At 35.9% G+C, this 18505-nt stretch overlaps 1 protein-coding gene across 1 annotated transcript in view; it reads left to right on the plus strand.

The window, feature by feature from the left end:
- Nucleotides 1-18505, plus strand: part of COL14A1 (collagen type XIV alpha 1 chain) — a 245422-nt gene that overhangs the window by 41890 nt on the left and 185027 nt on the right. The window contains exons 5-8 of the mRNA XM_032610321.1: nucleotides 4063-4215; nucleotides 5136-5255; nucleotides 6796-6960; nucleotides 9616-9777. Coding sequence (XP_032466212.1) covers nucleotides 4063-4215; nucleotides 5136-5255; nucleotides 6796-6960; nucleotides 9616-9777 — 600 coding nt within the window. The remainder of the gene's footprint in view (nucleotides 1-4062; nucleotides 4216-5135; nucleotides 5256-6795; nucleotides 6961-9615; nucleotides 9778-18505) is intronic.

The following is an 18505-nucleotide window of genomic DNA, read 5'->3' on the forward strand; positions in this document are numbered from 1 at the left end:
CGTCTTTCTTTCATGGATATCCAGTTGCTCTCGCACCATCTGTTGAAGTACTTTTGAACATTTGTCTAAAATCATATTTAGATATAAAATCATATAGCTGAACATATTTGTATGGGTCTATTTTGGCTTTTCTATCCTTTTTCATTGATGGGTGTATCTAACCCTCTGAAATACCCATTACTTATGTACAGTAAGTAGGGTGAATACCCCGTAAAATGATTCCTTCCATGTTATTCTTCTTTGTCATGACTTTTTAAAAAACTATTCTGGGGTCTATGCCTTCCCATATAAATTTTAGAATAAGCTTGTCTATGTCTTAAGAAAAACTTTCTGGGATTTTGATAGGAATTGCATTAAACCTATAGATCAATTAGGGGATAATTGACATTTCTACTATGTTTAGTCCTCCTGTCCATGAATATGGTAGCCTTCTGCATTGATTTATGTCTTCTTTGACTTCTATCAGTAATGTAATTTGCAGCACACAGATCTTGCACATGTTTTAAGTATATACCTAAATATTTCATTATCTTTAGAGTAATCATAAATGCTATTAAATTTATTTTTTTCCAGTTGAATGAGTACAATTGTACCTCATCATGGTCTTGATTTTTTTATTATTGTGATCACCAATGTAGTTAAACATTCTCTTCATTCATTTATTAACCATATTATATATTTCCTATTCTCTGAAGTATCTATTCATGGTTTTTTATGTATTTATATATTCTTGATGCTGATCCTCTTTCAGTTTTTTATATTGTACATGTCTTCTTCCAATCATAACTTATCTTTTTATTTTATTTAAGGTGTCTTTTGATGAACAACTTTAAAAAATTTAATATCACTAAATTTATCAGTATTCTAATTTCTATTCAATTAATTTTCTATCTTACTTTGGAGAGATCTAGAATTTTTATCTCCAAGTCAAAATGACTTGAATGAGCTAAGTTAACAGAATATTTTTATTGTAAACAATTTATAATGGAAAATACCAGTTTTCATAGCCCTCTTCTAAGTAAGCAAAGAGAAACTGCTCCCTTTCTAAGACCCTGTCTGCAGTGTATCCAAACAATTAAAAAATTTTAAATTAAAAAGTGAAATAATATCCCCAATAGTTTTGGAGGAAAAAGAAAACTACTTTTCATTTCAGGTAAATTTCCCCATAAAAATTGAGAGAAATAGATTCTTAAAGCTTCTTAAGACTTTAATTTTCCCTGATTATTTCCAAAGCACAAACTAATTTCTACCCCATGACTTCTTGCATTGTTCTGTTTTAGAACTTTTTAGTGTGGTACAGAGGGCTGACTCCTAAGTTAGTGGTGGCTTTGTATTTGGTCATTAAAGAAGGGAGATTTGGTGCCCCAAAATGTAATATATAAACTTTGGATTGAGCTGTATTGTTTAGCTTACATAATGAGTATCTGAGTATTTCCTTGGCAAATACACTTTTTCCTCATCTGGTAAAAGGATCTAGGTATTCCATGAATGTGAAAAAAACCAAGATCCATGATGGTTTTAACTAAATGTGGCCAGTAGGTACAGAGATATATATTAAACTGAGATATATATTAAACATAGTAGTTCAGGGCTTCCCTGGTGGCGCAGTGGTTGAGAGTCCGCTTGCCAATGCACGGGACGCGGGTTCGTGCCCCGGTCCGGGAGGATCCCACGTGCTGCGGAGCGGCTGGGCCCGTGAGCCGTGGCTGCTGGGCCTGCGCGTCCGGAGCCTGTGCTCCGCAACGGGAGAGGCCACAGCAGTGAAAGGCCCGCATACCGAAAAATAAATAAATAAATAAATAAAAACACAAAAAAAAAAAAAAAAAAAAAAAAAAACATAGTAGTTCAACTATTTCCCCCCCAGGAAAAAATATATTCAATTTATTTATGAACACTTCTTTATTTTGCTTTTCACTACATAAATTATATTTTAAATTCTGTTTTATTGTCATTTTAATGTTAGAAAGCAAAGTAGGGATTTGCTGGGCATTTCAAGAAGTTGACATGGACACATATACACACACAATATTCCTGATCTCCAGTCCTAATATGAAAATTCAGCAAAGTTAAGCCATCCTTTGGGAAGCACAAACTGCAGCAAAAAGCACTGCTGGTAAAGATGCTGACAATACTGTGACATTTTTAAGGATTCTTAAACCCGTTAAGAATATTCTAGTATTCTGGCTCTGTGTGAATGTAAGTGGTGGTTTTCACCTCATCCAGTACAGACCTGCCCCCTTTATTGCAAAGACAGCTGTTTGCCCTTCACATCTTGCCCGCAATCACTGTGGGCTAGGACTTTCCCTGAGGGCAAAGCTTAAGGTAGAGCCACTCCAGTCACCAGGTGTCCTTTTCTAGATCCTTATTCTGAAACTTAATTTAAAAAATCAATTACTTAAATGACTTTTAGGGACAAAATCTTACTGTCACATAGACACGATATGTAAAAAGATTTGAATTGGGGGAAATTCTTGGGCTCTTTTCCAATTTTCTTCTTCCACAAACCCTTCCTATTTTAGCAAAGGTCTGTGTACCTTTCTTTCTTAGATTAAATGCATGGCCCTGCCTTTTCCCTGAATTCAGGAAGCCCATGTTTTCTTCTCTTATGACTGACTTCCTCTAGCATAGACTTACCAGAATGGGAGAGTCGCCTCTCTGCTTCCTGGCTATCTTCCCATCCCTGTTGACTCTCCTACACGGGTGTTGCTAAGACCTTTCCTGGAAAGAAGCTACAGACTAAAACCCAAAACTGGATGCTTTTGCACAGGCACTACTTTTTAAACTATGCAGAAGACTTGAGTTGCCAAGATGGTGTGAACCTGCCAGTGTTTCGCTATTTCCAGAACATTGACTCCGCTGCCAGCTGTTACCACATTTTTTTTCCTGGTAAAAATGCATTTAAAAGAATGGTTATAAAAATATGGTTGCTTTCCCATCCAAAAATGGGCAGAAGACCTAAATAGACATTTCTCCAAAGAAGATATACAGAATGCCAACAAACACATGAAAGAATGCTCAACATCATTAATCATTAGAGAAATGCAAATCAAAACTACAATGAGATATCATCTCACACCAGTCAGAATGGCCATCATCAAAAAATCTAGAAACAATAAATGCTGGAGAGGGTGTGGAGAAAAGGGGACTCTTGCACTGCTGGTGGGAATGTGAATTGGTTCAGCCACTGTGGAGAACAGTATGGAGGTTCCTTAAAAAACTACAAATAGAATTACCATATGACCCAGCAATCCCACTACTTGGCATATACCCTGAGAAAACCAAAATTCAAAAAGAGTCATGTACCAAAATGTTCATTGCAGCTCTATTTACAATAGCCAGGACATGGAAACAACCTAAGCGCCCATCATCGGATGAATGGATAAAGAAGATGTGGCACATATACACAATGGAATATTACTCAGCCTTAAAAAGAAATGAAATTGAGCTATTTGTAATGAGATGGATAGACCTAGAGTCTGTCATACAGAGTGAAGTAAGTCAGAAAGAAAAAGACAAATACCGTATGCTAACACATATATATGGAATTTAAGGGAAAAAAAATGTCATGAAGAACCTAGGGGTAAGATAGGAATAAAGACGCAGACCTACTGGAGAACGGACTTGAGGGTATGGGGAGGGGGAGGGGTGAGTTTTGACAGGGCGAGAGAGAGTCATGGACATATACACACTAACAAACGTAGTAAGGTAGATAGCTGGGGGGAAGCAGCCGCAAGGCACAGGGATATTAGCTCGGTGCTTTGTGACAGCCTGGAAGGGTGGGATGGGGAGAGTGGGAGGGAGGGAGACGCAAGAGGGAAGACATATGGGAACATATGTATATGTATAGCTGAGTCACTTTGTTATAAAGCAGAAACTAACACACTATTGTAAAGCAATTATACCCCAATAAAGATGTTAAAAAAAAAAAAAAAATATGGTTGCTTTAATGGAAACTTTATTGTATTCTTAGCACCAAATTATCTGAAAGACTTAAAATAAACTCACTCTTTGAAAAGTTCCAACAGTAACACAGATAATTTTTTGGTCTGTACTTTGCAGAAGTGAAATTTTTCTGTCAAACTCCAGCTGTTGCTGATATTATAATTCTGGTTGATGGCTCATGGAGTATTGGAAGATTCAACTTCAGACTGGTTCGGTCTTTTTTGGAAAACCTGGTTACAGCATTCGACGTGGGCTCCGAGAAGACACGAATTGGTACATCTTCTACCATTAACAGCAGTCTGATGCCAGTGTAAAACCACCAGGAAGCTTCTTAAGAAATTTCAAAGATTCTTTACCAAATGATTTTCAGAATTACAGGTTTAACAATAGTGATATTCCCAAAAGGGCAAGTTTGCATCAATAAATATTTATTTCTACTAATTTTTGCTAATGACAGTGTCACTCAATTAATTATTGAGCACATTTCAATTTTCTGGAAAGCCAAAATCTTCTCTGCCTAATAATAATAATAATTTTAAAGTTGTCATTTGTTTAAGCATTTATCAGGTAAAAGTTTTCTTTTTATTTAAAAAAACACAGCTGAATCCAGTGAAATGTTTAACAATTGGGAAATGTTTTATAGTACAAGATACTCTTTGCCAAGTTAATTCTAGCTGAGATAAAAAGCAAAATAAAAGGTGTAAATCATTGAGCAACCTATCCGTTTTATTATATAAAGTCTCCTAGTTTCCCTTCTAAATAGCCATAAAGAAAACTCATTCCTTTGGGGAAAAAACCAAAAACAAACACTATAATGTATACAGAAGTCAAAATATAATGTTGTCCACATGAAGCTGGTATAATGTTATATACCAATGTTACCTCAATAAAAAAAATTAAATAAATCTAGACCTTTTATCTACAAACATGATCAGACTTTAAAAAAAAACGCTAAGTACCTGATTGGGTGCTCACTTCTAGATGGCTAGAAAATATATACATTCCTTCAGCTCCCAGCTATGTTGAAAATTCCTTAAATTGACGTCAAGAACTCATTTTGAAAGTACATAGTGAGGCAGAGAAAAAAATGTTGCAAAGATTAGGCCCTTCGTCATTCCAGTTTCTTGAATGGTCCACTAGATCTTTGAGTAACCCATCATTTCTGGGTGGGCTTTCTCATCTTTCTTTTCCAGGTCTTGCACAGTATAGCGGCGACCCCAGAATAGAATGGCACTTGAATGCTTTTAACACAAAAGATGAGGTGATCGAAGCTGTCCGAAATCTACCATACAAGGGAGGAAATACACTAACAGGTATGTTTTTGTCTAGTCCACATTTTTAGCAACATATCTTGCTGAAGAATAGTTTTATTACTTCGTTTTGCCACTTTGCATGTCTTAGCATAGTATTTTTAAACCAAACTAGCATATAAAGTTCTCAGATGGCTCTTTTCTCCAACCTAGCATTAAGAGTTAAAACCTAGACATCTCATCCCTTTTGCTATATGAATATAATGTCCCAGGAAGGGCTTGGTTGAACTAGAAGAGAACCGAGCAGTCCCTGACACTGACAGGCTTTAGTAGCTGTCTTAACCTTTGTCAGTTCATTTTTCTTCCTCTTCACCTGTTCTTCCTCCAGTCATGCTGTCAATTAAATAAAAACAAATTTCTACCAATTTTCAAGGAAGATATTTTCTTTACCCTTATTCTGCAATCAGTAGTTATCATGGAAATATTTATGGAGCTTTGGCTCACCAGTATTTTTGATAAATTAGTACAATCGGCCCTTAGCACCTGCAGATTCGACCAACCAGGGATCAGAAATATTTGGAAAAAAATTCCAGAAATTTCCCAAAAGCAAAACTTAAATTTGTCACATGCTGGTAACTATTTACAGGCAATTTACATTGTATTAGGTATTGTAAGTAATCTAGGGATGACTTAAAGTATCTGGGAGGATGCACGTTGGTTGTATTGCAAATACTACTCCATTTTATATGAGGGACATGAGTATCCATGGATTTGAGTATCACAGGGCGTCCTAGAACCAATCGCCCTGTGGATACCAAGGAACGACTGTAATGTAAAAATATTTAGATTACAATTATTCACGACCCCACCACAAAGAGTTATCACAGGTTTCAACCCTAATACATGCTATTTCCCTCTGTGGGCCCACAATGTGGATGCTCAGTTTACATAATAGAGATGCTGTCATTGAATTTTAAGTAAACCACTGAAATCCTGATAATTGCTTTGCCAATTGAAGGTTTCATCTAACAAGTTTTTTGTTAATACAACAAAACTTTATTAAGCACAAATCCTGTAACAATATTTGGTATTTATTTTTTCTGGGTGAAAAGTGTCACACTCAAAATGCAGGAGTTCAACTATCGTTTTAGATCTGCCCCTTCTACCTCTATAAAACAGAGAAAGAGAATTTGTGGGTATTTTTAGATCATCATGAACAAAATTGAAAATGTAGTGATGACATTTGGGACATTTGCTTCTGTATGGGTATTCTTGCTTCATCCTTAATTATAAAGGTTTAGATTTTCTTGTACACAGATCTGTCAATATACATTTGATATGAATTCAGTGTTCTTTATGAATGTTAGTTTCTGAAATGATGCACTATTCAGCTATTTTTTATTACCTCTGTTTTGGTGGATTTTAGTTTTTCATCGGATCTGTCAAAGAATAGTTTATTGTAAAAATGAAGACGAAAGTGCACATCTAATAAAAACTCTTTTAACGTTCTAAGTTACTCATCTTGTGGTTACATTTTGCAGAATTGGAAGGCTTTTTATTAGAGATGGTTGGTTTGTATTTGTTTTTTCTTGTTTTCTCCTAGGTCTTGCTTTGAACTACGTCTTTGAAAACAGCTTTAAACCAGAAGCGGGAGCGAGGACTGGAGTGTCCAAAATTGGCATTTTAATCACAGATGGAAAATCCCAAGATGATATCATTCCACCATCCAGAAACCTTCGTGAATCTGGTGTAGAACTGTTTGCCATAGGTATTTGTTAATTATGGTCCTGTTTCAACAATGGGCACACACACACAACCACTTAAAACTATATATGATGCAAAATACGCTCCACTGAAAGCCAGGAGACCTGAACACTTCCAAATCTTTTTTTTTTTTTTATTGAAGTATAGTTGATTTACAATGTTGTGTTAGTTCCTGCTGTACAGCAAAGTGAATCAGTTATACATGTACATATATCCACTCTTTTTTAGATTCTTTTCCCATATAGGTCATTACAGAGTATTGAGTAGAGTTCCCTGTGCTACACAGTAGGTCCTTATTAATTACCTATATTATAGATAGTAGTGTGTATATGTCAATCCCAATCTCCCAATTTATCCCTCCTCCTCCCCCTGGCCTTTTTCCCCCTTAGCTCTAGTCATAGCCAGTCATTTGATCTGAGCCCAACTTCCTTACATTAAAAATGGAAGTGATGGAACTGATGGATCTTATGGTGTGAGGATCTCTAGGTGAGACACCACACACAAAATGTTGTGAAAACCATAAAGTGCAAAGGTTAGGTACATATTTGTTACCATTTAATTAGTCAAGACTTTACTCTTTACTATCACTTTATAGCTATCTCTTCTCTGATAGTGTAGAGAGAAACCAATTTATCATTTTCAAGAAATTAAGGTCTTGTAGTTAAGAAAGCAAAGAATTATAGATATGCAGTATTATTTATTTGAAAATAACCCTTTATAAGGTATCGGTTTGTGGGAAGAATATGTATGACACACACTCAGAATAACTGCAAAATATTTAGTTGATGCAGTTTTGCTCTTGATTAAATTATTTACATTTTCTTTGGCGATAGGAAGGCCTTCTATTTAGTAGAGACTGACCAAAAAAAAAAAAAAAAAAAAATAGAGACAATTCCTCTGACTGATTGCTAGATTTGTTACTCAAAATGTGGTTTATAGAATGTTTCATTCGAGAAGTATTTGCTTCTTTGCTGGGTGGCAGACATTTTGGTGGGTGCTGGAGCATAAATATGAACAAGGCAAAATCCTTACAAAACAAATTCCATCCAAGTCATGATTACCATTTCCTCACTTTTCCGTGCTCTTTACAACAGACTGTTTTGTTTGGAAAGGTGAGAGAGATTTGGGGTTTATCTTCTCTAGAATATGCTTAACTGATCCAAACTTGTTGGTTTTAACTAAATGCCATGAAAAGTATTATTGACATTAAGCTCATTGCTTCAGCATGCACTGTTATTTTGCTATTGTGGACACAGATCCAGCTATGCATTTTAAAAGTTATTGTAGAGGTCCGTCAGACAAGGAACATTAGAGAGATTGATTTAATTTTTATTTCTTATTTTGCTATCCTTTTGTTCAACAAAGAAAATCCCTGCAGAAGACTTACGCTAATAAGGGATTAATTTATGTGTTTACTCTCCGTTCTGTGGTCTCATTAACGATGAATGGATGAGTTTAAGTGAACTCATTCAGATGTGATTTGGACTTTTTCTCTGGGAATTACCTGAAAATCAGTAGTATTTATCATCTTATAACCCCCTAAAGCAAATAGTTCAGAAATAACCGATGCTTTGTTACTCAATCTGTTGAGGTTGGCAGATAAATTAAATGGCACAGCTGGGCACCTAAGAAGTAATTAATGTTGCCCCAGGTAATCTCTCTTCCTTGCTTCCATAGTACCCCTTTTTAACATCCTTAGATAATTGCAATGACTGGGATTTTTAAAGAAATGCTCCTTGTTTACTGAAGCCTGGGGAAGAGAAATCTACCTTTACACCCATGAAACCGAATCCTGTGCCTCCCTTTTTCTATTTCTAATTTCACTGGTAAATATTTACTCATTTTAATGTGTAATCTTCTGAGAGGCAGCTTGAGATAGTAGTTAAGAGCATATGACTTTGGATCTAGACTGCCTGGATGAAACCCCAGCTGTATACTTACTGGTTGTGCTTCCTTGAGCAAATGAATCAACCTCTCTGTGCCTCAGCTTAGTCATCTGTAAAATGGGAGAAACAGTAATGCCAAACTCATAGGATTGGTTGTGAAGATTAAATGTGTTAATATATAGAAAACATTGAAGTGCTTGGGGCATAGTAAGCATACTCTAATTGTTAGTATCCATGGCTAAGATAGACTAGAAAATTCCAAGAGGGCCAAGGATTTTCTGTCTCAATTTAAGTAAACTAATTTTATAAAAATTTAAACCTGAAGTTCGGATAGTGTAGAGTACTGGTTTAATTGCTATTGCTTCTGCAATATTTATGAAAGACAGAAGTTAGTTTCATCAATACATCTTCCTTTAAGATGTACTGAACAAAGTTAAGACTTAATCATTTAAAAATGATTTTGAGGGAATTCCCCGGTGGTCCAGTGGTTAGGACAAGCCCTTCCACTGCAGGGAGTACAGGTTCAATCCTTGGTTGGGGAACTAAGATCCCACATGCCGAGCGGTGAGGCCAAAAAATCATAAAAATTCAAAAATAAAATAAAAATGACTTTGAAAGTGAATTTAAAAAACAATCTGACATGAGATGCGCCTCTTTAAAGTACAGGTGCTTTGGTTGCGGTGGAGACTGATGGGTGCAGGTCGGGGTCACTGCAGTTGCTTTTTCAAATGGGGCATGACCGTCATGACCCTCCCTGTTGTCCTCAATGCCAGGGGTGAAAAACGCAGATGAGAATGAATTGCAGGAGATCGCCTCTGAACCAGACAACACTCATGTGTACAATGTCGCCGAATTTGACCTGATGCATACAGTTGTGGAGAGTCTGACGAGGACTGTCTGCTCCAGGGTGGAAGAACAGGACAGGGAGATCAAAGGTACAATGAATGACAGAGCATGGTTACTCTGCTCATACGGATATTACTCTGGGCAAAAATCTATCATGGATTATGAAAATTCTTACGATTTTTCACATCGACTTACTAAACAGTCCTTTGTGCTCTCAAGACAGGGATCATCAGAGTAGAAAAGGGAGTATATTGGTAGGTTCCATGGGCTTGTGGGAGGGATACTTTAAATTACTAGATAATATCTCCGTGGTGTTGCATTTAGACCATCATGTTTGTTTTTTAATTAAATGTTGGATTTTGAGATCATTGAGCATTCACATGAATTTGTAAGAAATAATGTAGAAAGAGATCATGTATATTTTACCTGTTTCCCTCAATGGTAACGTATTACAAAACTACAGTATGATATCAGAGTCAGGAAAGTGACGTTCATACAGACAAGATACAGAACATTCACGTCACCACGAGGACCACTTCTGTTATCCTTCTATAGCCACATTCCTTCCCTCCTCCAACGTCTTCCTAACCCCTGGCAACCACTAATCTGTTCTCCATCTCAAAATACTTTTCATTTTGGAAATGTTATATAAATGGAATTATAAAGTACGTATATGAGGACTGGCTTTTTTCACTCAGGGTTATTCCCTGGAGATTCATCAAAGTAGTTGCATGTATCAGTAACTCTTTCCTTTTTATTGCTGCGTTGTATTCCACGGTATGGATGTACCACACTTTGTTTAACAATTCACACATTGATAAACATCTGCGTTCTTTCCACTTTTTGGCTGTTACCAAAAAGGCTGCTGTGAACTTTCATGTATAGGTTCTTCTGTGAACATAAGTTTTCATTTCTCTGGAATAATGCCCAGGAGTGCAACTGCTTCATCATATTGTAATTGCATAAGTAGCTTAGTTTTAATTAAGAGGCTGCCAAACAATTTTCCAGGGTGGCTGTTGCATTCTACATTCCCACCAGCAATGTATAAGTGATCCAGTTTCTATGCATTGTCACTAACATTTGTTGTTACTATATTTTATTTCGGTCATTCTGATAGGTGTGGAGGGCTATCTCATTGTGGTATTAATTTTCATTTTCCTGATAGCTAATGAAGTTGAACACCTTTTCACATGCTTATTTGCATTTGTATATCCTCTTTGATGAAACATCTGTTCATATCTTTTGCCTGTTTTCTTTTTTTTTTAATTTTTATTTTATTCATTTATTTATTTTAACATCTTTATTGGAGTATAATTGCTTTACCATGGTGTGTTAGTTTCTGCTTTATAACAAAGTGAATCAGCTATACATATACATATATCCCCATATCTCCTCCCTCTTGCGTCTCCCTCCCTCCCACCCTATCCCACCCCTCTAGGTGGTCACAAAGCACTGAGCTGATCTCCCTGTGCTATGTGGCTGCTTCCCACTAGCTATCTATTTTACATTTGGTAGTGTATATATGTCCATGTCACTCTCTCACTTCGTTCCAGCTTACCTCTCCACCTCCCCATGTCCTCAAGTCCATTCTCTACTTCAGCATCTTTATTCCTGTCCTACCCCTAGTTTCTTCAGAACCTTTTTGGTTTTTTTTTAGATTCCATATATATGTGTTAGCATACGGTATTTGTTTTTCTCTTTCTGAATTACTTCACTCTGTATGACAGACTCTAGGTCCAACCACCTCACTACAAATAACTCAATTTCACTTCTTTTTAACGCTGAGTAATAATACTCCATTGTCTATATGTGCCACATCTTCTTTATCCATTCATCTCTGGATGGACACTTAGGTTGCTTCCATGTCCTGGCTGTTGTAAATAGTGCTTCAATGAGCAAGGTGGTACATGACTCTTTTTGAATTATGGTTTTCTCAAGGTATATGCCCAGTACTGGGATTACTGGGTCATATGGTAGTTCTGTTTTTAGATTTTTAAGGAACCTCCATACTGTTCTTCATAGTGACTGTATCAATTCACATTCCCACCAACAGTGCAAGAGGGTTCCCTTTTCTCCACACCCTCTTCTGCATTTTTGTTGGTAGATTTTTAAAAAATGGCCATTCTGACCAGTGTGAGGTGATACCACTTTTGGTTTTGATTTGCATTTCTCTAATGATTAGTGATGTTGAGCATCCTTTAATGTGTTTCTTGGCAGTCTGTATATCTTCTTTGGAGAAATGTCTATTTAGGTCTTCTGCCCATTTTTGGATTGGGTTGTTTGTTTTTTTAATATTGAGCTGCATGAGCTGCTTGTATATTTTGGAGATTAATCCTTTGTCACTTGCTTCGTTTGCAAATATTTTCTCCCATTCTGAAGGTTGTCTTTTCTTCCTGTTTATGGTTTCCTTTGCTGTGCAAAAGCTTTCAAGTTTCATCAGGTCCCATTTGTATATTTTTGTTTTTATTTTCCTTACTCTAGGAGGTGGGTCAAAAAGGATCTTGCTGTGATTTATGTCATAGAGTGTTCTGCCTATGTTTTCCTCTAAGAGGTTTATAGTGTCTGGGCTTACATTTAGGTCTTTAATCCATTTTGAGTTTATTTCTGTGTATGGTGTTAGGGAGTGTTCTAATTTCACTGTTTAGAAATTAATTTAGCTGTCCAGTTTTCCCAGCATCACTTATTGAAGAGGCTGTCTTTTCTCCATTGTATATTCTAGCCTCCTTTATCAAAGATAAGGTGACCACATGCACATCTGTTTATCTCTGGGCTTTCTATCCTGTTCCATAGATCTATATTTCTGTTTGTACCCAGTACCATGCTGTCTTGATTACTGTAGCTTTGTAGTATAGTCTGAAGTCAGGGAGCCTGATTCCCTCAGCTGTGTTTTTCTTTCTCAAGATTGCTTTGGATATTCGGGGTCTTTTGTGTTTCCATACAAATGGTGAAATTTATTGTTCTAGTACTGTGAAAAATGCCATTGGTGGTTTGGTAGGGATTGCATGGAATCTGTAGATTGCTTTGGGTAGTATAGTCATTTTCACAATGTTGATTCTTCCAATCCAAGAACATGATATATCTCTCCATGTGTTTGTATTGTCTTTAATTTGTTTCATCAGTGTCTTATAGTTTTATGCATACAGGTCTTTTGTCTCCTTAGGTAGGTTTATTCCTCGGTATTTTATTCTTTTTGTTGCAGTGGTAAATGGGAGTGTTTCCTTAATTTCTCTTTCAGATTTTTCATCATTAGTGTACAGGAATGCAAGAGATTTCTGTGCATTACTTTTGTATCCTGCTACTTTACCAATTTCATTGATTAGCTCTAGTAGTTTTCTGGCGCATCTTTAGGATTCTCTATGTATAGTATCATGTCATCTGCAAACAGTGACAGTTTTACTTCTTCATTTTCAATTTGGATTCCTTTTATTTCTTTTTCTTCTCTGATTGCTTTGGTTAAAACTTCCAAAGCTATGTTGAATAATAGTAGTGAGAGTGGGCAACCTGGTCTTGCTTCTGATCTTAGTGTAAATGGTTTCAGTTTTTCACCACTGAGAACGATGTTGGCTGTGGGTTTGTCATATATGGCCTTTATTATGTTGAGGTAAGTTCCCTCTCTGCCTACTTTCTAGAGGGTTTTTATCATAAATGGGTGTTGAATTTTGTCTAAAGCTTTTTCTGCATCTAGTGATATGATCATATGGTTTTTATCTTTCAATTTGTTAATATGGTGTATCACATTGATTGATTTGCTTATTTTGAAGAATCCTTGCCCCTTCCTGGGGTACACCCCACTTAATCATGATTTTTTCCCTGTAATTGATATCTAATCTCATAGCGCTAATCTCTAATCTCATAGCGCTGTGGTCAGAAAAGGTACTTGATATAATTTCAATTTTCTTAAATGTGCTTTTAATGTGCTGTTGGGTTCTGTTTGCTAGTTGAGGATATTTGCATCCATGTTCATCAGTGATATTGGCCTGTAGTTTTCTATTTTTTTGTTGCATCTTTGTCTGCTTTTGGTATCAGGGTGATGGTGGCCTTGTAGAATGAGTTTGGGAGTGTTCCTCCCTCTGCTATATTTTGGAAGAGTTTGAGAAGGATAGGTGTTAGCTCTTCTCTAAATGTTTGATAGAATTTGCCTGTGAGGCAATCTGGTCCTGGGCTTTTGTTTGTTGGAAGATTTTTAATCACAGTCTCAATTACAGTGCTTGTGATTGGTCTGTTTACATTTGCTATTTCTTCCTTTTTCAGTCTCGGAAAGTTGTGCTTTTCTAAGAATTTGTCCGTTTCTTCCAGGTTGTCCATATTATTGACATATAGTTGCTTGTAGTAATCTCTCATGGTCCTTTGTATTTCTGCAGTGTTACTTGTTACTTCTCCTTTTTCATTTCTAATTCTATTGGTTTGAGTCTTCTCCCTTTTTTCTTGATGAATCTGGCTATGGTTTATCAATTTTGTTTATCTTCTCAAAGAGCCAGCTTTTAGTTTTATTGATCTTTGCTCTCATTTCCTTCATTTCTTTTTCATTTACTTCTGATCTGATCTTTATGATTTCTTTCCTTCTTCTCACTTTGAGGGTTTTTGTCCTTCTTTCTATAATTCCTTTAGGTATAAGGTTAGGTTGTTTATTTGAGATGTTTCTTGTTACTTGAGGTAGGATTGTATTGCTATAAACTTCCCTCTTAGAACTGCTTTTGCTGCATGCCATAGGTTTTGGGTAGTCATGTTTTCATTATCATTTGTCTCTAGGTATTTTTTGATTTATTCTTTGATTTCTTCAGTGGTCTCTTGGTTATTCAGTAGTGTATTGTTTAGTCTCCATGTGTTTTTATTTTTTACAGATTTTTTTCCATGTAATTGATATCTAATCTCATAGCGCTGTGGTCAGAAAAGGTACTTGATATAATTTCAATTTTCTTAAATTTACCAAGGCTTGATTTGTGGCCCAAGATATGATCTATCCTGGAGAATGTTCCATGCACACTTGGGAAGAAATTGTATTCTGTTGTTTTTGAGTAGAATGACCTATAAATATCAATTAAGTCCATCTTGTTTAATGTACCATTTAAAGCTTGTGTTTTCTTATTTATTTTCAATTTGGATAATCAGTCCATTGGTGAAAGTGGGGTGTTAATGTCCCCTACTCTGATTGTGTTCTGTTAGTCTCCCCTTTTATGGCTGTTAGCATTTGCCTTATGTATTGAGTTGCTCCTGTGTTGGGTGCGTAAATATTTACAATTGTTATATCTTCTTCTTGGATTGATCCGTTGATCATTATTTAGTGTCCTTCTTTGTGTCTTGTAATAGTCTTTTTTTTAAGTCTATTTTGTCTGATATAAGAATTGCTACTCCAGCTTTCTTTTGATTGCCATTTGCATGGATTATCTTTTTCCATCCCCTCACTTTCAGTCTGTATGTGTCCCTAGGTCTGAAGTAGGTCTCTTGTAGATAGCATATATATAGGTCTTGTTTTTGTATCCATTCAGCCAGTCTATGTCTTTTGGTTGGAGCATTTAATCCATTTACATTTAAGGTAGTTATTGATATGTATGTCCCTAATAACATTTTCTTAGTTGTTTTGAGTTTGTTATTGTAGGTCTTTTCCTTCTCTTTTGTTTCCTGCCTAGAGAAGTTTCTTTAGCATTTGTTTTAAAGCTGGTTTGGTGGTTCTGAATTCTCTTAGCTTTTGCTTATGTGTAAAGGTTTTAATTTCTCCGTGTAATCTGAAAGAAATCCTTGCTGGGTAGTGTAATCTTGGTTGTAGTATTTTCCCTTTCATCACTTTAAATATTTCCTGCCACTCCCTTCTGGCTTGCAGAGTTTCTGATGAACGATCAGCTGTTAACCTTATGGGGATTCCCTTGTATGTTAATTGCTGCTTTTAAGATTTATTCTTTGTATTTAAATTTTGATAGTTTGATTAATATGTGTCTTGTCGTGTTTCTCCTTGGATTTATTGACTGTTTCCCATGTTAGGGAAGTTTTCAACTATAATCTCTTCAAATATTTTCTCAGTCCCTTTTTTTTCTCTTCTTCTGGGATCCCTGTAACTCATATGTTGGTGCATTTAATGTTTTCCCAGATCTCTGAGATTGTTCTCAATTCTTTTCATTCTTTTTTCTTAATTCTTCTCTGCAGTAGTTATTTCCACTTTTTTTCCTTCCAGATCACTTATCCCTTCTTCTGCCTCAGTTATTGTTATTGGTTCCTCTAGAAAATTTTTAGTTTCATTTATTGTGTTGTTCATCCCTGTCTGTTTGCTCTTTAGTTCTTCTAGTCCTTGCTATATGTTACTTGTATTTTCTCCATTCTATATTCAAGAATTTGGATCATCTTTACTATCATTACTCAGAATTCTTTTTCAGGTAGACTGCCTATTACGTCTTCATTTGTTTGGTCTGGTGGGTTTTTGCCTTGCTCCTTCATCTGCTGTGTATTTGTCTGTCTTCTCATTTTGCTTAACTTACTATTTTGGGGGTCTCTGTTTTGCAAGTGGCACGTTCGTATTTCCTGTTGTTTTTGGTGTCTGCTCCCAGTGGTAAGGTTGTTTCAGTGGGTTGTGTAGACTTCCTGGTGGAGGGGACTGGTTCTTGTGTTCTGGTGGATGAGGCTGGATCTTGTCTTTCTGATGGGCAGGACCTCTTCTGGTTGTGTGTTTTAGGGTGTCTGTGAATTTATTATTATTTTAAGCAGCCTCTCTGCTAATGGGCTGTGTTGTGTTCCTGTATTGCTAGTTGTTTGGTATAGGGTGTCCAGGACTGTTGCTTGCTGGTCATTGAATGGAGCTAGGTGTTAGTGTTGATATGGAGATCTCTGGGAGAGCTTTCACCATTTAATATTATGAGGGGCTGGGAGGTCTCTGCTGGACCAGTGTCCTGAACTCAGCCCTCCCACCTCAAAGGCTCAGGTCTGACACCTGGCCAGAGCACCAAGACCCTGTCAGCCACACAGCTCAGAGGAAAAGGGAGAAAAAGAAAGATAGAAAAAAATAAAAAAATAAAATAAAGTTATTAAAATAGAAAAACTTTATTAAAAATAAAAAAATAGAAAATAATTTAAAAAAAGAGAGAAAGAATGAAGAGAGCAACCAAACCAAAAAACAAATCCACCAATGATAACACGTGCTAAAGAGTATACTGAAAAAAAAAAAGAAAAAAGGACAGTCAGAACCCTGGGACAAATGGCAAAAGCAGAGCTATACAAAGAAAATCACAGAAAGAAGCATACACATACACACTCAGAAAAGGAGAAAAAGGAAAATGAAATATATATATATATATATATATATATATATATATATATATAAAACAAAATTAAAAAGGAAGAGAGCAACCAAATCATTAAACAAATTTACCATTGATAATAAGCTGTAAATACTAAACTAAGATAAACATAAAACCAGAAACAAATTAGATGCAGAAAGCAAACCCCAAGTCTACAGTTGCTCCCAAAGTCCACCACCTCAATTTTCGGATGAATCATTGTCTATTCAGGTATTCCACAGATACATGGTACATCAAGTTGACTGTGGAGATTTTATCCACTGCTCCTGAGGCTGCTGGGGGAAATTTCCCTTTCTCTTCTTTGTTCGCGCAGCTCCTGGGGTTGAGCTTTGGATTTGCCCGCCTCTGTGTGTAGGTTGCCTGAGAGCGTCTTATACCTTTTGGGAAATCTGAGGTCTTCTGCCAGCATTCAGTAGGTGTTCTGTAGGAGTTGTTCCATGCATAGATGTAGTTTTGATGTATTTGTGGGGAGGAAGATGATCTCCACGTCTTACCCCTCCACCATCTTGAAGGTGCCCCCCCCCCCCCCGCCCATTTTCTAACTGGACTTTTTTGGGGGTTGTTTTTTGTGTTAGTTTTTAACTGTTGAGCTTTGAGAATTCTTTATATTTTAGGTAATAATCCTTTGTTGGATATGTGATTTGTAAATATTTTCTCTCAATCTATTGCTTTTCTTTTTATCTGTTTAACAAGGTCTTTTGCAGAACAAAAGTTTTAAGTTTTGATGAAGTCCAGTTTATCTGTTTTCCATTTTATGATTAGTGCTTTTCATGTCAAGTCTAAGAACTCTTTGCCTGGTTTTAGATTCCCAAAGATTTTCCTTTTTATTTTTTTCCCAAAAGTTTTATATTTTACATTTAAATCTATGATGTGAGTTAATTTTTTATAAAGGATTTGAAGTTTAGTTTACGGTTCCAGCACTACTTGCTTAAAGGCTGTATTTCTGCCATTGAAATTACCTTGCAACTTTGTTGAATATCAGTTGGAGACATTTGTGTGTGTTTATATCTTGGTTCTCTTTTCTGTTCCATTTGGTCTATGTGTCTAACCCCCTTCCAATGTCATACCATCTTGATTTACTGTAGCTATATAGTAAGTCTTAAGATTGGATAGACTGAGTTCTCCTGTTTGATTATTCTTTTTCAAAATTGTTTTGCTATTATACTTCCTTATCGTCCATGTAAGTGTTAGAATAATATTTATATATTTATATAATACTTATATAATATTCTATATTTAATTTATATACTAATCTAATATAAATATTAGAATAATTTTTATTCTACTACAAGTCTTATTGGAATTTTGATAGGAATTGCATTAAATCAATTTTCAATTATCAAATATCAACTTAGGAATAATTGACATCTTTAATCTGTTGATTCTTCTAATCCATGAACATGGCAAATCCCTCCATTTGTTTAGATATTCTTTAAGTTCTCCATCAGCATTTTGTACTTTTTAGGATGCAAGTTCTATATACATTTTGTTCTACTTACATTTAGTATTTAATTTTATTTGGGGAAATTTTAGT

Source organism: Phocoena sinus, chromosome 17 (assembly GCF_008692025.1).
Source record: "Phocoena sinus isolate mPhoSin1 chromosome 17, mPhoSin1.pri, whole genome shotgun sequence".
Lineage (NCBI taxonomy): Eukaryota > Metazoa > Chordata > Mammalia > Artiodactyla > Phocoenidae > Phocoena > Phocoena sinus.